The 21,874-nt window shown below is 36.1% G+C and overlaps 1 protein-coding gene and 1 non-coding gene across 3 annotated transcripts in view; both read left to right on the plus strand.

Annotated features, from left to right (window-relative positions):
- The window catches only part of Nars2 (asparaginyl-tRNA synthetase 2, mitochondrial), a 149,127-nt gene extending 130,866 nt beyond the window's left edge, over positions 1-18,261 (plus strand). Inside the window, exons 11-13 of one of the 2 annotated variants that reach the window (XM_063256408.1) lie at positions 11,345-11,442; positions 13,541-13,567; positions 16,696-18,261. In XM_063256408.1, coding sequence (XP_063112478.1) covers positions 11,345-11,442; positions 13,541-13,567; positions 16,696-16,840 — 270 coding nt within the window. In that variant the 3' untranslated portion in view covers positions 16,841-18,261. The remainder of the gene's footprint in view (positions 1-11,344; positions 11,443-13,540; positions 13,568-16,695) is intronic. The other variant, XM_003468526.5, reaches the window with a different exon arrangement.
- LOC111756398 (U6 spliceosomal RNA) lies at positions 15,348-15,451 on the plus strand. The gene has a single exon (XR_002790882.1). It is a non-coding gene; the product is annotated as a U6 spliceosomal RNA (small nuclear RNA).
- Positions 18,262-21,874: the final 3,613 nt, after the last annotated feature.

A 21,874-nucleotide genomic window follows, 5' to 3' on the forward strand; every position in this document is an offset into this window, starting at 1 on the left:
AAGTGATAAATAATAAAATAGTATGTTGCTACAGCTAATGAGTTTCTTTCATTTTCCCTCTCTACCTCCTAAAAAAGTGAAGTTATATATTATAGTATAATGATAAGTATAATGATAAGTATAACTCTTACTAGTTAACTACACAATCTTAGAGCCATTTCTGTAATCGTTGAGCCTCAGTTTTTCCCTCTATGTTATCAAAAAGGTGAGTTAGATGATCTCTGAATTATCTGATTTCATCTAGCCTAAGTTTTCTTCATTGGCATATATAACTTGTAAATTGGGAAGCATATTTGATCACTTGAAAGGGACACATCGTACACCAACAAAATGCTCTACATGCAATATGCCCCTAAGTCTGGGTCCCTGAGTAAACCTCCCAAAGTTATGGTGCGTATTCGACTGGGAGCTTCCCAGAGAAACCAAAGTAGTCCCTGATGAGGTAGATCAGGATCACCAGAAATTGTAATCCTCATAATTGTATCTGTATAATTGACAAATCAGAAAAGTTTAAATATTCTGTAGGCAGTCAATATAGTTAGCTATGAAATAACTTGGACAGTGGACCATCACCCAAGGGGTGTCTAAATGCATTGCCATGGGCTATAGCTGATTAATTGACATACATCAATGTAACTTGAGCGTCAAACCAACAAAAATAGTGGTGATTGAAACTGCCAGTTTTCTTCATTTCTAGGACTAATGTTTCTGCTGGGAATTCATATCAAAGTTAAAAGTATGTACTTTGGGGGCTGGGGATTTAGCTCAGCAGCATAAGCGCCTATCTTACAAGCAGGCAGTTGTGAGTTCGAACCCTGGTACCGATAAAAAGGAAAAAGACAAAAAAAAAAATAGAAAAAAGTATGTACTTTTTCATTTTACATTTCTCCCTGGTCCCTTCTTTATTTTAAAGAGGATAAAACAATAAAACCAGTCAAAACAAACCAGTGAAAAAGATACAGGACTTAAAATCATTATGAAATCAACAATAGTTACCATAATGCCTTTTGATGTTTTCAAAATAGCTACATATAACTTCAAACATAGTAAAAATCAAACAGAACAGAATAGACTAGAAACAAAAACAAAACAATGAATGCATTAAAGGACTTCACAACAAGCCTATAGTAAATCCAAAACTGCTACAATAATATATTTTGCTATCTTTGAAATAGCTGCTCCTGTCATCAGATTTGACATAATCAAACAAAACGAAAGAAAATAAAACCCAATTCAACGAAATGAACATGATATAGGACTTCCAAAACAGAACCATAAGGAATCAACAATGGCTGTAACCCTCAGAAGGAGATCCCCCTTAAATGTCACAGTGTGTACCACTATCCTTTGAACCTGTAATCATACCACTGGCCCTAGACCTGCAATGTTAGTGAAATACCAAAGCACCACAGGCATCCAATTGCATTCTGCCTCCATAGCTAATGTGCCATGGCGGGGTGTGGCGGGGGGTGATGGCAGGGAGAAGGTTGGTACTTCTTGTTTGTCAGGAAGGGCCTGGGTCCTGTCTTTGCCAGTCCATTGATGGCCCACACATAGTACTGGTTCCTAGACTGGGCTTGTTTACTGCTGAGGGCTTGTTCTCTCTATCCCTGGTTTGCCTCCCTGGTGCCTTCTTTTGTAGTGGGAGATATATAAAGGAAAAGTGTTTTTATGTGTGTGAAATAAATTTCTAAACTTTTGTTGCTAATCTATTTCTTTCCATTTCATTCTTGTTTCTTATCCAAACAATTTGTTTATTTAAAGCAATTAAGATAAATATAAACATAGATGTCTTCTAAAGCTTGTCTGCACAAAAGAGTGCAGACAAAGCTGCAGTATTATGAAGAATAGCAAAGAAAAGAAATTGAGGAAGTTAAGGGCCAGGGATATAGCTCAGAGGTACAAGTGCCTGCCTGGCAGTGTCAATTCAATTGCTGGTATCAAAAAAAAAAAAAAAAAAAAAAAAAAAAATGTAAGAAAGACAGAGAGGAAGTTGAGAATTATTTGTATCATCTTATTTAATCAAATTAGAAACTTTGCAGTATTGGAGAGGAAATGTGCTTAGGGTTTGTCGGCAGAATAAAATAAAAAAGATTAGTAAATTAAACTTCTAACGATTTGACCAGGTGTGATGCACAGGCTTGAAATTCCAGCTATTCAAGAGGCAGAGGCAGGAAGATGCCAGTTCCAGTCCAGCCTGGGTAACTAGCAAAATCTTATTTGAAAATAAAATTTTAAAAAAGGCTTGATGGAATATAGCTCATTGCACCCTGGATACCATCCCCAGGACTGCAGAAAAAGGAGTTGTGAGTTGCCATCTATTATAAGAGTACATAGCATATACCTACAGGTACTTTGATCCCTTTCTTACTGAAGGAGCTTTCTCTTCTTAATGCAGCAATGATCTCCCACTTGTAAATCACACAGGTAGATGTAGCTAAGAGAGAGTCAGGAATACGTTGTGTTTGGTGGTTTTGCCAGAACCCAACCTGATCTTTCAGGGATAGAATCTGTGAAGTATCAGAAAAAAGGATTTATAGCCATGAAACTTAAGTTTTGCACCTGTATCCATCACTTAATCTCTCTTGGCTTCAGTGTTCTCAGAGAATCATAGCCTCATCTGTTGACAGGAAAATTAAAACCACAGAAATACAATATATAGATTATAATGCTGAAGTTAAAAAACCTGTGATTGCAATAGCAGGTGTTAAGAAATGAAATTTTTGCACACTACTAGTGGAAGTATATTGACTGGCACAATTACTTTGGAAGCTGTATTGCTGTATCTGTATTAGTCAGTTTTGCATTACTACAAAGAAATACCTGAAGTAGCTAATGTACAAAAATAAAATGCTTGTTTAGCTCACAGTTTTTGAAGATTCAGATTCCTAGGGACGTATTAGTTTGGCCTCTGGACAGGCAGAACATAGTGGCACGGTGTAGTGGTGTATATAAGCAAGTGGTCACATCTAGAACAGGAGCTGAGAAAGAGGATAGGTGGAGCCAGGCTTGCTCCTTCTATAACACTTTCTCACAAGAACCACCAGTAGAGTCCTATGACAAGAACTTTATATCCCCAGTGACCTACGGAAGTCCTACGAGGCTCCGTCTCTGAAAGGTTCCACCCCTTTTCAGCAGCATCTGGGGACCAAGCCTCTAGTCATATTATACCCTTGGGGGACACAAACTGTATTCAAATCATAGCACTCTTAAGCTAAATATTTGCATATTCCACAATCCAGTACTTCTATCAAAACATATAACTCTTATCAAAGTGTTTTCTCTTTTCAAAAATGTATGTCACCTCAGTATTTACAAAACTGTTCAGAGCAGCACTGTTTATAATAGCCCAGAATTTAGGGCTGGAGTACCATCAATAGTATAAAAAATAACTCAGTATTGTACAGCAATGAGAGTAAATACTCAACCCAGGCATACCTAATGAGTTTCTCTGGGACTGGGCCTGATTAACTGACCTTAATGAAAATAGCTAGAACCTCAAACCAACAGATGCAATAATAAAAACAGTTGCTATTTAAAACAAAATATTGCTGCATATATTCACAGCATGAATCTCAGAGGTACAATTTTAAATGAAACAAAGTCAAACATAAGAAGTATATATATTATATGATTCTATGTATCAAAGGTTAAAAAATAGACATCTTTACCCTGTAATACTGATCAGGAAAGGGGTTATTTTTAGTGGGAGTAGTAACTGAAGAAAGGCAGGAGAAGGACTATTTTAGGTGCTGAACTTGTTCTGTTTCTTGATCTGCATGATGATACATGGCACATTCATTTTATGAAAGTTAATAGAACTATGTACTTGTTTATGTGCTTTTTGTACATATTATACTTTAATAAAGATGGTTAAAAGGGAATGTTATTCTCGTATCAACACAGGCTTGTGGAGGTGACATAAACTAATGTTTGTAAAATGACTTTCCAAGTTAAAAATGTAAAAATATTATAGAGCTGGGCATGCTACTGCATGCCTGTAAACCCAGCACTCAGGAAACTGAGGCTGGAGTTCAAGCGCAGCTTGGCCTCCACATAGCGAGTTCAAGACCAGCCTAAAATACACAATGAGACCCTGTCTCGAGCTCCCTCCTCCCAAAATATGCATATATATATGAAAGAAATGGAGAATTATTTGTGGTAAAGATGGTAGATAAGATGGAAACAAAATATGTAGAAGTTGGAATGGTATAAATAACACAGGCAGTGTACGTCTTTTTAGAAGATAGAAAAATGAAAAGATTAACCTAACGAGTGATATACAATTCAGATTGGGGAAGGAGGGAATTAAAGGCAAGTAGGGTAATTAAGGGACTCTCGTAATCTGGAAGGGGGAAGGTGAGATCGAGACTAAGTGGTGACAACAACAAAAATGGAGAAAAAGAAGTAAATTTAGAAAAATATTCCTAAGAAGTAATCAATGAAATAAACCGGAAGTAGAAGAGAGAGTAATAGTAATTCTAAGAGTGTTGCTGTTAACATAAATGTTTTTCTTTCTCAAGGGGAGGACTCATACCTGAACTTTTGTGTAGCCTCCTGCTGATATTTCTACTGGTTTGATCTCAAAAGCAAGGGGGTGGGGTACCATCGACAGTAGAATAAATAGCTCAGTGGTAGCATATTTATGTGATGGGAATGGGCTTTCAGGGGCCACGGCAGAGCGGCACAAGGAGACAGAGAAAGGAAAGAAAGACGGAAAGTCATGAAAAAGGAGAGAGAGAAAGAGAGGAAGGAAGGAAGAAAACGACCTTACTTTGGCCATGAAGAAAAGGGAGCACATGTGTAGGAACAAGGTAAACATTCCATTCCTTTGAAGCCAGTAATACCTTTGCAAACTACAGTGTAAAACGGTTGCCTCTTTCAGGCTACAGAAGTAGTGAAATTGGCTCATCAGCATTTTACTAGGCCAGGTCCATTTTTAGGCATTGTTACCCGCAATCCTTCATTTTCTCACTGTCTCACGACAAAAAAAAAGTGTCTTTTTTTGTCATACCCAGGTGTGTATTTAGGGGCAGAATACTATCTGTCAGCATTTAGATCAAAAACACGTAGAGACTAAGGCACAAACATGTTTCCTGTGGTTTATGGAACATTCTTTTGCTTTTGATAATGATATGTAATGTTCCTCCATTATAAGTAGCCTGTGAAACTGAGTAAGGAGGCATCCAATTTGTGGTTTTTATCAATATTTTAAAATGCTGAGCTATGTGGGAAGAGTAGTAACAGAAAAGATATTAAACTTTTTTTCCTCCCTTTGAACTTAGCATAGTAAAGGTTATCTATCAAAGGCCTTATTCCTATCTAGCCTTGTGTTTTTTTTTTTTTTTTAACTCAAGATCTGGGTTTTATTTTCAGTACATTGATTGGAATCAAAGAGTCAGAGTCAGAAGGGAGTATTATAAATAGAAACTAGGGTTTGTTCAACTTGAATACCAACATGAACTATTTCTAGACAGCATGCTCCTGCAGCTGTGTGACTTAAGCAGAATCAAAACTCTACCCAGTGGAAGATGTTCCCGGAAGCATTCTGGGCTAGATCTACCCAAAGAGAAGCAGGTTTCATTTAAGGTTAGGGAAGTATAGGCCTCCACTTGACCCTGGCAAGTGGAGGACAGCCGAGTAAAAGGACAGCAAACTGGTCTTTCCATTTTTTTTATTTTGGGTCTCCCAGAGATGCACGGTAGAAGATTGTTCGTTATAAAAGTGCTCAGATTTTCTCATCTTTAACACAACATTTCACTACTCTACTGGTGAATTCTTTCATGAAAGATTTAGCTCTGGGGCTGGGGATTTAGCTCAGTGGCATAAGCACCTGCCTTGCAAGCAGGCAGTCGTAAGTTTGATCTCCGGTACCGATAAAAATGAAAAAGACCAAAAAAAAAGATGTAGCTCTGCTGCTTGTTCCGTACAGTTCCTTATTCCCAATAACCACCAGACCTGCAGCTGTGCTTTGAATATTTTTTAGCCCTACCTTCTCTATCTCATATTTTTGCCATAAAGTAAAAATGATAATTAATACTGAAGGATGTTTAAAAATGCAAGGTTATGGCTGATTTGGGTCTGTGACTTAATGAAAGATTCTAAGAAAAAAAGCCTAACAAAGGAAGGGTGAATCGCTTTGGGGCTCCTGTGCCTTTAGTTATCATGTATATCATTCAGAAATAGTCATAGATAAAAGCCAGGTGTGATGGGCACACATTTGTCACCCCAGCACTGAGAAAGTTAAGGCAGGAAGATCATGGCAAATTTGAAACCAGCTTCGGCTATATAGTGAGTTTAAAACTAACCTAAACTACATGGCAAGACCCTATCTCAAAAAACCAAACCAAAAAAGTAATCATAAAACTTTAAAACATGTATAAGCAGGTCTGCTTTTGGTCATCTAATTAAAGGATACAGATGTTCATAAAGGGAAATACAAAACTTGCAGCTTTCTCACCAGAGGCAAGGGTGATGTGCTCTGACTGGCTTAAAATGCACCCTCACAGTCCAGTTGTTTAGAAGCTGTGCATGTAACAGCTGAGGGGGCAAAAAATATTCTGACAGTAGTTCGGTTTCAAAGTTGCCTTGCAGATAGTTTTCTGACTCTCCAAGCATACTGGAATTGGCTAGAAGCACCATTAGTGTGAAACAGTATTAAGGCTTTGATAGTGACTTTGATCTTTACGATTGTTCCTGGTACTTTATCTGCATTTGTGACCCTTGATACTTTATATCATGGTTTACTGTTAGCATGATAAAATCAGTTCTCTACTACAGCTTTCATGGACTGTATCTGTGAACCTTCCCCACTTTCCCTAATAGGGATTAATTTTTCCATCTGCACTGCCTGCCAGACTCAGCATCATATATATAAGTACAGACCTACTAGCCTGTAAGACTGTAATCACCAGCGAATGGTTTCGCCAGCTTTCTGTGTCCAACATGTTTGTACAGTTTGCCTCCTGATGCCTCAGAAGCACATGGCCAGGGTTTTCTCATTACTTCCTCAAAATACTTGTCTAATTCCCTTTATACTTTGCATTTTATACATATTAATGCATTGTGTTATATCTGTATGTGCCTATTATCTCCACTAAAGACACAGGAGGAATAACTGCTAACATTCTTGTTATGTAGCCCAGTAGACACAAAGTCGAAGAATCCCACTTGGGCCAGACATGGCAGTGCATATCTATAATCCCAGCTCTGTGACAGGCTGAAGCAAGAGGGCCACAAATTTGAGCCCAGCGTGGACAATTTAGCAACTCAGCAAAATTCTGTCTTAAAATAAAAAATTAAAACTGATCAAAAAATGGAAGAAACTAAAAAGGTATAGAAATTTGTGAGGATTGTTCTAGAGATCTTTAGAAAATTCAAGGTTTTTTTATATTGGAGAAAAATGGAGCTTTGTATGTACAAAATGCTTTTATTTGTAAATTAATATATATAATTCTCAGAAAATGGCAAACTAGATTGAGGATACAGTTATAAAGAACAGCAGCAAATATTAGAATCTTATTTCATTGAAGGGAAACTAAACCTAAGTAAGGTAGAAAAAAAATTTTTTATATTAGCAAAAGAGATGAGATTGATACCTTTCTTGATTTTTTTCTTCAGAGGTAAATCTGTACTTGCTGAAAAAGAAACAGTATTGGTCATGGAATGTTTATGAGTCACTATAAAAGCATCCTTTATTCTGAAGGCACAGATGTATTAAAAGTGGAAACAACATTACTAGTGTAAATTATGCTTTTCAGTCAAGGATGATGATGTCCTTCCTCCTCTCTGTAGCCCCACAAGACATTCAGCAGTGTTGGAGTCACTTTGGATTGTCTCAGCTAAAGTAATGTAACTAACATCTGGTGCATGGAGGTGGGTTGTGCTGCCCAGAATCTCAGTGGGCTGGAGATGTAACTTTGTGGTAGAGTACACTTCTCATGTGCAGGACCTTGGTTCAATCACTACCATGGCAAAAAATAAAAATAAAATAAAAAATAAAAAAATACACAGGCAGATATCCTAAAACTCACACTTCAGGCCTCACAACAAAAAAGTATCCAAAAATTGCTATTAATGCTGAGACTGAGAAACCCTGTTGTAAGCTTTGGGATTTTCTACCACTTAGCATAACCCAGCTTAGCATGACTGATACAGCAACTTAATTTTAATTTTACCTTCATTTTATAATAGCCAGTACAGAAATAGTGGAGCGTAACCAATTAGGTGTCCTAGTAATTAGGAAGATAGAATTGGAAGAGATATTATTTATATATGAGTGTTTGTCTCATGCCAGGAGATAAGATTTTGAAAATGTTGCTCAGAAGTTTCTAGTCCCAAAATAGTTGCAGATATTTAATATGTATGAAAAACAGACAGAAAGGTCTAAAACCAATGTGATTACACAGCAAATTCTCCTGTAAACTCAAACATGTAAATAAAGGTTTATCATCTGAAGATAAAGGTCTTTTACACCCTTCTAGAAATAAGATTTTAAAAAACTAAGATCCAAAATTAACATAATTTAGGCTATCAGAAAACACTAAAATCCCAACAGGTTTTTCGATTTGGCTGTATTTGCAGCAAAACCAAACAACAAATGAATTTCTTACTTGATGCTTGTGAACTACATAGAGAAGGCAGAACAGCTCAGTAAGGACTGCCCGTCAACACTGTCATTGGGACCTCGGGCTTCATTTGCACCCACTACTTCCTATTCTCCTGTGATAGCTGATCCTCTAGCAGCTTTTTGAGGCAGTGGGTCTTTTCAGCCCTAGTTAATAAACTGTGTATGTTCTTACACTATCAGTATAATACTTACCTATGTTTGCTGTTTGGAATCACCCCTGCTTTCAACCATGGAATGACTGTACCTGTCCCCTCTTAATAGAGCTAAGCAAAAATGTGATGCTATTTCTAGGGTGCTGGTTCCCAGTCTTTAAATACTTTCACTCATAGGCCCACTTGGTTGATTATTCTCTTCTAAACCTGATTATCTTTAATTCTAAATTTAAAACTCTGAAGCTAGGTGTGGTATCACGTACCTATAATCCCAGCACTGGGGACCCTGAGGCAGGAGGATTGCTGTGAGTTCAGGGCAGCCTGGGCTACATAGTGAGTTCAAGGTCAGTTTAAAATCCATAGCAAGACCTTGTTTCAGAAAAACAAAAACTAAAAAGTTTAAAACTCTGGATTAAAGGTAAGGCAGACTCTTTACCACATATCCCACTACTCCTGTCATATTTACTTATGTCTCAAGCAAGAAACTGGGCCATAAAAATACCAGTGTTGGACAGGCATGGTGTTGCAGACCTGTAATCCCAGCACTTGGGAGCCTTAGGCAGGGGGATTGCCATGAGCTTAAGGCCAGCCTGGAGTACACAGTGAGACCCTGTCTCAAAAGACAAACAAAACAAAAGAATTCCAGTATTATCTATAACCATAAAAACTCCATTTGGATAGATGAGAATTCCCTCATTATACTCTTCCAGCTGTCTTGTCTACCTACCCAAAGTATGTGCTGGATTTCATTACCTGTTATCATGTCAGAGTCACCAAATCCACATTGTAAATAACCTGGGTATTCAATGTAGATACCCCAAGTTTAAAGAATTGCTGCCAAGCCCTGGTGGCATGATAGTAATCTTCTTGTATAATCACCTTATAGTCCTCACTGTTTTGAGAGGCAAGAGACTTAGTAGAAGTATAAACCACTAGTGAAGCCCTGTTCTCTCCCTTTAATTCAGTCTGGTGGTAAGAATCTTACCTGATGTTTTATCTTTATGTGAATGTGGTGGCATATATAGCAGTTAGATCACATTCTTGAATTATTCTGTATCATTCTCAATTATTTGTAAAATATTTCAATGAGATATTCTGAAATCAATACAAGGGTGATGAATTAATGGTAAAGTGAGACAAAATTTGAGAAGAATTTACAGTATAATATGACATTTACAGATTGAAATATATTTTATTTATAGATTTCTAGTTTTTCATTTGTTGCCCTGAATTAGTTTTATGTTGTCAGAGTACAACATTAAAAAAAAAGACCCCTAAAGAATTGACAATTCACAAAATAATACAGAGCAAATCAACATTCTTGAAAAATTAAATACTATGAAAATATCAAGCGGCCATTTTACCCTATTAAAAAGCTTTTGAGGACCAGGATATAGCTCAGTGGCACAAGCACCTGCCTGGCAGATGCAAGGACATGAATTCAATTCCCAGTACCAAAAAAAAACCTTTTGACATTTTGTGACAAGAGTGTGCTACATGTTCATTATAGAAAAATAAGACAAAAATAAAGGCGGAAAATGTAAATGCACACTCCCATCACCGTGGCTATACAATTAACATCACATTATATTTATGGCTTCTTGTGTCCATGCTTAAAGTTTATCTAGTAGCCTCCTGTTTGATGCACACTTGAAGTTTTTGGGGGGGGGTTTTCTTGTGAGTAATGCTGTCATAAACATCCTGTGTGTGAATCTTCTTTTGTGTATCTGATTGTTTTGTTAGGACCAGTTCCTAAAACTGCTTTTGCTGACTGAAAGCATGTTGTACTTTTAAGGCTGTTGGTTATCTGTTGCCGAACTGCTGACCAACACAGGTTACATCTAGTCTGTCATTCTTTTATGCATATAATTTGTTGTTTTTTAAATTTTTATCAAGTTGTCAAACTCCCAAATGGCATTTTATTGTTTTAATTTATACCTATTTGATTACTAATCAGAATTTACTGTATGGTATAATAAAAGATAACAAATTAATCTTTATTATAGGAGTTGGAAGTGTAACTCAGTGGTAGAACACATACTTAACGTGCACAAGGCCTAGGTTCAAACCTCAGCACCAAAATAAAAATATATATACATCTGTCTATCTTGGTGCCTCATTTATTTATGGGGAAAAAATGTACACACCTGATTATTCAACAAAAAGAGAAGTTATGATGCTTCTAAACAACCAGCTAGACAGCTGTCAAAATACTCCATGTATGAAGTATTTTTTCTGGCATAGGACAAACGTTAGATATTTGATATTCAAACAGAGAACATAAATGGACCAAGTAAGAAAGATCCTGGTAAGAAATAAAAAGCCAATTGTTAAGTTGTTTTTTAAGGGGCTGGGAATTTAGCTCAGCAGCATAAGCGCCTGCCTTGCAAGCAGGCAGTCGTGAGTTCGATCCCCAGTACCGATAAAAAGGAAAAAGACAAAAAAAGAAAAAAAATTTGTTTTTTAAAATGTACACTTGCTTGAGAAACTACTGTTGGAATCATTTGAAAATGTAATGCTATTTATACTTCTTTTTCTGTTTGTTTGTTTGTTTCCTTTTTAGGTTGCTGCTGTTGATCTTCTTGTACCTGTAGTTGGGGAACTTTTTGGTGGCAGCCTCAGGGAGGAACGATACCATATCTTAGAGCAGCGACTGGCCAGGTACTGACAGATGGGATCTCAGATTCAACATGACCATGAGCAACCTCTTTGAACCCCCCCCACCCCGCTTTTTTTTAAGTACATGTTTGCAGTACATAACACATCTTAATAATTTTTATGTTCGTTTCCCCTTAAATATCACATAGCTTTGTCCTCAGGGTAGGTCTTTGGTCCCTAATGCTGAAATAAAGAATATAAAACACTCTTTTAAAATAGGTCCACAGGTTCACTGACTCCTACGATGGAAACAGAATTTCCAGGATGCATCAGTGAAAAGGATGTGAGAAAGTTCATGACAGATAGAAAGATAGGACACATTCAAAGAATAAAGTGTGGGTACTCCAAGATATGAGACCCTGAGCGTCCCTTTCTTAAAGACTAGAACTGTTATAAGAAATAAGCGCACAACAGTATTTGCCTTCTATTTGTAAATGCCTCTCCCTTCAGAAAGTAGCTTTTAAAACTGTCATAAAAGGAAGAGGTAGATTTCTTCCTCAGAGCTTGCCTACATTATCCCTTTACCTGAGTTCTTTTTTATGTTCTTACGCATGAATGGCAGACTCCCACTGGGACATAAAGAAAGACCAAAGCAGGAAACGAATAAAGACAGAAAAAAGAAAACTACTGAAAATATCTGTGAAGCTAATGTTTAAAATAAGCAGATTTCCCTCCTCGCGTTCTCTACTGTGTACAGATCTTGGTTCAGCTCTTTGAATAACTTTATTTTAACTTACCGTTTGAGACCTTGGAAATGAATCCATAAACCCATAAAAAGTGTTTTGGAGAAGGGAAGTAGAGAATCATGTTTCTAATTGAACTACCACTCCTGTATATGCATGGTCTGCCAACAAACCACAATGACTTCCTAAACTAACCAAGGTTATAAACCTCTTGTTTTCCATGATTTCCACTTTTCCTTGCCAAACTTAAAAAAAAAAAAAAAAAAAGGAAAAGAAAAGCTCCCACATCTGTATGCTTAATCCTTCTCTCCAGATAACCCAATGTTTCATCATAACTGGAAAAGCCATAATTGTTTAAAAGTATCCTGTTAAACTAGCCACTTGTAAGGCCTCCTTTTTCTAATGGAAAAAATGCTTCAAAAGTTTATATTTTTCCAAGATCCCAACCTATAAATCTGCTGGGTAACTTAGTTGTAAAATCACAACCTTTTGAGCTACTCCATTAGTTTAGATCTGAAGAAAAGGAATAGATAGTTTCTGGAAAACTTTATTATTTAGGCACCATCTCTTTACAACTACCAGAGTATTAGAAAGTCATGGGAAAGTTGTGGAATTGAAGTAAAGGTCAGACTCTTTAGTTGGAAAGAATTTGATCATTCTGTGGAGTTTTTTTAAAAGCACAATAAAAATTGCACATGGCAAGAAATCTAATCTGGTGAAAGATTAATTGATCTGTTTTCTTTTGCTTGCTTCCTTCTTCAGGAAACCTTTCCTCATAATATTAAATGTTTACCTAATATCCAACATTGTCTTTCCTAATGAAGTAGATACGTGTTTTCCTACCTCACGGTCTATCTGTGGCTACTGGTCATATTGTCTCTAATTTTATATATTTAAATTTTTCAATGTGTCTATCACTTCAGGTACAATTTAGTCCCAAACAGTAAAGGACCGAGATAAATTTTAATGAGTGCCGAGACCCTAAAATTTGTCACATTTCTTAAATTAGACAAGAACCAAATAGCAACAGTATTAGGAAGGCACCCTCAGAATTTGTACTATTCTTTTACTATTGGCAGAATGAAAATTGTACCAATGTGTTCCTCTCTCTGTGGACCTCCCTGCCACCTTAACTAGTAATAATAGTGCTTTTTTTTCTGCAACAAGACAATAAGCTCATCTCAGATAAATCACATCTTGAAAATTCTGTCTTCATTTTAAAGGATTTATTGCCTACCACTTATTTCATGATAGCTTTATATAAAATATCAGCTTCTGTATTGCATGTTATTGGCAAACACAGGATGTATTGTGTACTTCTTTATAAAGAGCTCTTTGCACACAACCCACAATAAATATTTTGTGGTTAATATCTTATTGCCATTGCATGAAACAATTCTATTCTTTTCCTTTTACAGGTCAGGACTTACAGAAGCCTACCAATGGTAAGAACGTGGCCCTTAGTGATACTTATTCTAGCAACTTGTCTTAATATCACATAGATTTTTCTTACTGTTATTCCAAACATCCTGTGGAAGAATGTTAAGGACTGAACAGGAGCCTCCAGAGATTGTGTGCTCCCTTTAAGTCTTTGTAAAATACTAAAAGTAATGATTGCCATTTAATTATCACTTATTGTGTGTCAGATAACCATGTTAACATTTGTATGTATACTCTCTTAAGTGATCTTCACCATACTGAGAAATAAGTACTATTATTACTTCCTTTTTTACTGCCCTTCTAATCCTAAAATCCAGATAGGTGACTAACCAAGGTGTCACAAATGTAGGCAGCTGAAAATTTATCTCTGAATCAAAAACTTTGATCAAAACCATTATACTTCAGTTTCTCTATGTGTGAAATTAGAAGCTTGAATTAAGTGATCCTTGAGTTTTCTAAGAACTGTACAAATCTGAGCTTCTTAGATGTCTGCACTCATACATTCACTTCCTCAAAGCTGTTTTAGTTTTCTTTCTGCAGATCCTTTCTTCAAGTCTTTCCCGATATAAATAAATGATTTATTTATATTTCCATGATCACATCCTTTAAAGTCTTGGTAGAGTGATATCAACAATATGGTAATCCATGCCATCCTCAGGATGAAGAACATAAAAAATGCCACATTTGATTGGTAATAAAAGGATCAGATTTCAGAGGCCAAAATCAAGTTCGATAATGACCTTTAATTCCTTACAGATACCAGTAAATGACCTTAGGCACACTTAATCTCTCTGAGAGCCTTGATTTCCAGGATGGTAAAATGGAATGATAATCCCGGCTTGAGAGGGTTGTGAGGATGAAATGCAGTAATACAGGTTGGGAATGCACACCGGGTGGAAGCTCAGTGCTAGTTTCCTGCCCCCTTCCTGCTTTGTTCTAAGTCTTGGTACCTAGTAGAGAAGCCTCACTGAGCAAACTTACACATTTTTTCCCTCTGGATTCTGTCTATGAGATAACATTCATGGGGTGTAAAAAATAGTCATTTCAATACTATCCTCCCAAGTAAAGTGTTCTTACTTACAATCTCCAAATATAAGTATTTATGATTTGAATTTGTTATTTGTAATTCTTTTTACATGATAATCATAGTATAAGTAAAGGAGATCTTAGAAGGGCTGGCGCTGGTGCCTCAGTTGTGTAGCACTTGCCTAGGATGAGCAAGGCCCTGGTTTTAATCCCCAGTACTGTTTTAAAAAAGACCTTAAAAATCTTCAAGTCTGTGATCTGTACTGGTTTTCATTCTATCAGTAGCCACACCAGGTGTCTGTGTACTCACTTCCTATCTCTGCATGCCATATGCAAATAAGATCTGTAACTAGTTGTACAAATTTTGTACCTCTTCTATAGCTGGTTATTGGTTAACAACCATCAAACCATCAAACATCAAAATATATTTGTATGTTTGATATATGTATATGTGTATGTGGGAACATGTATATGTGAGAACTTTCCTTAGTAGTGGCTTTTTCCATCTATCAAACTGATAAACTGAATATTCTGCCGAATTCAGTTGATAGACTTTCATGTCAGTGTTTTGCCATCTGTGTATGAGAAATTAGGAAACATGTAAAACTATCATTGGACTTCCAGCAACAGGCTCAGATGCTGCAGGTGTTTATGACAAGAGGTTTGGTGTGTCTTTCATCTCATTTCATCACTAAACTGAAGTGTATACTGATCCCATGCCTTGTAAAGTTAAAGTAAATTTAGCTATCAAATAATTCAGTGCTCATTCCGGCAGCACATATACTAAAATTGGAACAGTACAGAGATTAGCATGGCCCCTGTGCAAGGAGGACACACAAATTTGTGAAGTGTTCCATATTTTTTTTGTTTTATTCTCTTTGAAATAAAAAAAATTTTAAAAATGTAAAGTAAAAAATAATTTAAAAAATAAGCATTTTAATTAAAGACTTCCATTATTCCTCATAATTCTTCCCAAGCTGAACTTTTATACTAAATGACCTCTATCATATTGATCCTTCACTTGATTTTAGCACATCTAGTTACAATTCATCTTTTATTTTAGAAAAACAATCCATATGCTTAACTCTTTAAGTTCCCAGTAAACCAAGGCTTTATTGTAATAATAAAGGATATGACAGACAGTCTTTATGTCGGAGGAACCAAGTAGTTACCAGCTATGGAGCTTAATTCTTATTGCAGAACTGATTTTTACAAACCATTCAAGAAGGTATTAAAAGGAAAAGCAATAAACTTACTTGACTCATCTTCAAAAATTTCTATACCAAATGACATAATTAAAATATTTCTGGTTTTCCTGTTCTTCCTGAAATGTTTTTACTCCATGGTAGTATACTGGAATCTGAATTTCAGTCATGCCTTAACATTTCTTAGCCACCTGGTCTTAAGGAGGAATAGAGTGTGCATGCATGGATGGGATTAGAGGCTGTGCAGCTTGCCAGAAACATTACCCTAGGCGTCATCTCTGGGCCAGAAGCAGAGGACTGTATGTTTCTCTAGAGCATCAAGAATGAACTTCAGTTCCTTCAAATAATCAACTTTCATTTAATAAGCCCTTACTTTGGAATACTGTCTTAACGATAGAAAAGACTGATTGAGACCAGAGCCAACCCCCCATGTGATTTACACTCCAATCTTTCTGTAATATACCAGCCAAAACTCTTCATTTTCCCCTATGTCTTAAACAGTATGATTTGGTGGGGGCAAAGGAACATTAGTATTAACTTTCCAAGAAATAGAAGAGTAATATATTTTCAAGATAACTAGTAAACTTAAAAAAAAACCTTCTACTAAAGCCTTGTAAGAAAACCTGTTTTGTATAAGAAGACCTAAAGAACTTGAAAAAGGATCAAGTAACCAAAGTGCATGCCTGCCTAACAGGATCTAATGCTGCTTGTCTAAGTGACTTTGGATAGATAGGTCACTTTAACTTCTCCATTTCCATTATCTCTGTGCAGGGGAAAGATTGATGTGCTCTACCACAATGATGCAGATAATAACAGATGATTACAAAATGTTTTTGAAACATATTGTAATCATAACATTTCATCTTGCTGCTTATAGATGATGATTCTCTGTTTTTAAACAGGTATCTGGACCTTCGTCGCTTTGGATCTGTGCCACATGGAGGTTTTGGGATGGGATTTGAGCGCTACCTGCAGTGCATCTTGGGAGTTGACAATATCAAAGATGTTATCCCCTTTCCACGATTTACTCATTCATGTCTTTTATAAAACTGACAGTTTGGTTAATGAATAGTGCCCTGTGAAAGAAGCACTATACATATATATACCTTTAAAACTGCTTTTTTTGAATTTTAGAAATGTGGAATTCAGTACATAATTATTCTGCCATAAGATACAATGTATGAAAAGTAAAAATGATCACAATTTTCTTATAAAGCCAAGGATATTCCATGGAAAAACGATCTCCCTCTGGAAGAGGTGCTTATAGCACGGATTACAGATGTATTACTTCAGTTAAGAAAAAAGGAAGTAACCAATCCTGTAGACCCAGCTCTTTGGAGACTGAGGCAACATTACTTGAGCCCTGGAATTTCAGTCCAGCCTAAACAACATAGCAACACCCATCTCAAAAAAAAAGAAGAAGAAGAAATTGAACTAGATAAATGGTCTCGAAGATCTTTTCAAATTCCAAGACAAGATGCAATAGTATATTTTACTTTTTGTCTTTATTCAGTAGATCACTTCCTTCTATAACTTTTGAGAATCAGTAGCTAAAAAGAAAATGATGTTACATTTTTTCTCCTTAACCTATAATAAATCCCATGTTACTCTCAGTGCTTTTTTTAAACTTAACAGAAGAAAATGCTCTTCTTTAGCATTTTAGTTAATTAAGTTGCTATTCTGAATTGAAGTCATATTTCTTTGGGTAAAAAAAAATTAACGATAACCATTGATCTTTAATTATAAAAGCTAATGAGGTATTGCATTATTAAATTTACAATCATTGTTCTAGCTATTTTATACTAGATATTTATAACTTCTCTAACAGTTAATAAAATTTAAAAATAGACCCCCATGAAAAAATTTGTTTTTGTTTGTTTTGTTTTGTTTGTTTGTTTTTTGGTGCAAGGTCTTGCTGTGTAGTTCAGGCTGGCCTAGAGCTTACAGTGACCCTACAACCTGGGCCTCCCACATGCTGAGATTACAGGCACACACCATCACTCCTGGCTGAAAAAAGTTGTTTTGAAAATTTTCTTCATCCTTTCTCAGTATAATTTCGAAGTAAAACATCTTTAATCCAAAATGGAAATGATAGTAGGGCTAAGCTTAAAGAATGAATAATTCTCGGGTCTGAAAGTGGCAAGGCATACTTGAATGAGCTTTGGGAGTTTGCGACCTGACAGTTCTATTGTTTTTGGACAGTCTTCTTACGCTCTATGAATTCAAATGTCATTTTTTTCACAGAGTTCATACAGTAATTACATGAAAACGTGTGTGTGTGTGTGTGTGTGTGTGTGTGTGTGTGTGTGTCTAACTGATGCTGGGGCCAGGCACAGTGATGCACGCTTCTAATCCCAGCTACTCAGGAGACTGAGATGGGAGGATCACAAGTTTGAGACCAGCCTGAACAACTTAAAAATACACCATTTCAAAATAAAAATAATAAAAAGGACTGGGGTTATAACTTAGTTGTACGACACTTGTCTGGTATATTAGTGAGTTTTCCCATTGCTACATACAGTACCCAACGCCTACATTTTAAAGGAAGAGAAGCTTGATTTGGCATGTTTTCATCACGTCATCAGCTGTCTCCAAGAAAGAAAGATCATGATGAAAGGGTGTGGGGAAGCAAAGATGCTTAGTTCACAGATAGGAAGCAAAGCAGAGAAACGGTGCCAGAGAGGAAGAGGTGGAGGACCAGAGGGAGACCCCATGGTCATGCCTCCATGGCTCACCCAGACACACCTCGAAGTGTGGTCCACAAAGTTTAGGGGCAGATCCCCAAGTTGAAACTCCATCCTATTCATCAAACCTACCATGCATGAGACTTTGAATTCATCCTGTCAAGTACCAGAAAGAAGATGGGAAAAAATTCTTTATTTCTTGATTAGAGAATACATATTCCTGGTCTTAGCATAACTTAAAATCAAACACCTAAACGAAGGTGTACTTCAGAACCTTAGGGTTGGAAGATACCTGAGAGTTTGTCAAGGCTGACCTTTTTTTCCTTGATGCATTTTTTTTTTTACTTTTTAATTAGTCCATGTTTGTATCATAATGATTATATTCATTGTGAGTTGGTGCATATTACATAACGCATCTTAATGCATTTTTTTCATCTCCTTCCCCTCTCCCAGCTGCATTTTTCCCTATCCTACCTCCAACTCTTTTTTTTTTTTTCCCTTTTTCTATGGCCTATCTTTTATTTTGCACTTATATTTTAAGTATGTATCTGAATTATTTCACTTACCATTATGGTCTCAAAAGTTCATCCATTTTCCTACAAATGACACAGGTTTATCCTTTTTTATGGCCAAATACACCATTGTGTGTAAATACTACATTTTCTTTTTCCATTTATCTGTTGGTAGACATGTAAAATGCTTCCAAGATTTACCTATCGTTATTTATGACCTATTGTGATTGCTATAAACATGGGTATATATGTGTCACTGTAATATGATGTCTTTTATTCTTTTAGGAAGATACATAGAAGGGAAATAGCTGGATCAAATGACACTTCTAGTTTCAGTTTTTTGAGGAATCTCCATACTGATTTCCATAGTGGTGGTATTAGTTTACATGCCATCAACAATGAAGAAGTTTCATTTTCCCGAAAGCATCATCAGCATTTGTCATTATCTGATGTCTTGACAGTTAACCGTTTTTCTCCAGTGAGATAGAATCTATGTGGTTTTGATCTGCATTTCTCAATAGCCAGGTAATTTTTTTTTTTGAGTTCTTTGTGTATTCTAGATGTTTGTCTTCCATCCAATGAATAGCTGCCAAAATTGCTATTCTGTAGTGTGTGTATCTCTTCACTCTGTTTATTTACTTTGTTGTATGGAAGCTTTTTAATTTGGCATGACCCATTTGTTGGTTTAGTGTTATTTCTTGTATAGTTGCAGTTCTGTTCAGAAAGAACTTGCCTATGCCTGTCTCTTCCAGAGTTGTACGTATTTTATCTCCCATCAGATAAAGTATTTCCATTTTAATATTTAGGTTTTTGATCCATTTTGATTTTATATTAATACACAGTGACAGATGGGGGTCTAAATTCGGTTTGCTTTTGGGTAGCCAGTTTTCCCAGCACCATTTTCAAAGAGGGTATCTCTCTTTCAGTGTAAGTTTTTGTCCCCTTTGTCAAATCAGGTCACTGACTTGGAGTTGTTTCTGCATCTTCTGTTTTGTTCCATTGACCCACATATTCCACCCCCCCCCAATACCATGCCAGTTGTTTGTTTTTCCCACTATAGCTTTGTGGTATAATTTGAAGTCCAGAATTGTGATTCCTTCTGCCTTGTTCTTATTGCCCAGGTTTATTTTTAGTTTTCTAGGTCACTTCTGGTTCCGTGTGAATTTTAATATTGTGTTCTTTCATTCTGTGAAGAATGCTGCTCTTATTTTGATTGGAATTGCATTAAATCTGTATCTCAGTTTTGGAAGTATTAACATTTTGACCACATTTGTTCTGCCTATCTGGGGATACTTTTCCATTTGCTGATAGTCTCTTCAGTCTACTTTTTCAGAGTATTATAGTTTTCATTTTAGAGATCTTTCACTTCTTGCTTAAGTTAATTCCTACATATTTAATTTTTCTTACAGCTATTGTGAATTTTTTCCCCTAATTTCTTTCTGTGTGAGTTTGTTATTGATATACAGGAATGCTATGGATTTTTTGTGGACTAACTTTCTAACCTGTTACTTTACTGAATTTCATTACTAGATCCAAGAGTCTTTTGGTAGATTTTTGGGTCTTCTGTGCACAGGATCATATCATCTGCAAATAATTGTAATTTGACATCTTTCCTATACAAATCCCTTTTGTTTTGTTTCTTTCTCTTCCTTGGTTGGTCTGGCTGATGTTTCAAGAAATATATTGAAAAGTAGCCATGAAGACATACTTGTCTTGCTCCTGATTTTAGAGGAAAAAGTTTCAATGGCTCCTCATATAATATGATGTTGACTTGCATAAATGGCTTCTGGATTTCAGCAGTGTCTGTTGTGATTTCACTTTTTTCATTTCTAAGTGTCGTATGAAATTCAGGTTGGGGTTGAATTTACTTTTTTGTCAGGCTGGCCTCGAGCTCGCTGTGGTCCTCCTGCCTCAACTTTTCAAGTGTTGGGATTACAGTTGTGTACCACCACACCTGGCTGTCCTATAGGTTCTGGTTTGTTGTATTGGCATTAGTTTTGGATTCTAGGAATGTTATTAATTTCTTCCTTAGTTTCTCCTGAGACCTATTGATTATTCAAAAGAGTATTGATTAATTTCCATATGTTTACATAATTTCTTTTTTTCTACCTTTAGTTTCTAGTTTCATTGCACTATGATCTATTAATGTACATGGAATTATTTTTGTTCTTTTGTATTTACTTAAGTATGTTTTATAGCATGTGGTTTAGTTTGAAGAAAGTCCCATGTACTGGGATTTTCTACAAAAATGTGTATTCCGTTGTTGAATAAAATGTGTAGATGCCTATTAAGTTCATTTTTTTGAAGGTTTGGTTGAATTTTGATGTTTTGTTGTTGATTTTTTTTTCTAGTTGATCTTTTTTGATAGTGGGGTATTGTCACCCATTATAATTGTGCTGCTGTTATCTGATTTTTTTTTTTTTTTAATCTGGCTGTGTAGTGCAAGCTGCCCTTGAACTCTTATGTAGTCCTGGCTGACCTTGAACACATGGCAATCTCTTGCCTCAGCTTCCTGAGTAGTGGGCTTATAGTCATGCACCACCACACCTGGCCCTATCGGATTTTTTTATGTCCAGTAATTTTTGTTTTATGAAGTTAGATTATCCTAGTGCGTATATGTTAATGACTGTTATCTCTTCCAGTTCAGTTGTTCCTGTAACCCTAGGAGTGTAAGACTAATTTTGTCATCCAGAGGCATAGAGCCATGTTTATTCTTTAAACTATTTACACTGATGAATTATTAATTATATTTTATGAGTTTTATTAAACAATCAGTATTTAACAGGAAAAAAATCACAAAAATAAAATATTGAGTTTTCAATATTTATTGAATGTTTATAGGATATAAAGCATTAAAATTTTCAACATCAACCTGCTTTTGGTGT

The sequence above is a fragment of the Cavia porcellus genome, unplaced genomic scaffold (genome assembly GCF_034190915.1).
Source record: "Cavia porcellus strain 051 isolate PalLab524CR breed Dunkin Hartley unplaced genomic scaffold, mCavPor4.1 scaffold_9, whole genome shotgun sequence".
Classification (NCBI taxonomy): Eukaryota; Metazoa; Chordata; class Mammalia; order Rodentia; family Caviidae; genus Cavia; species Cavia porcellus.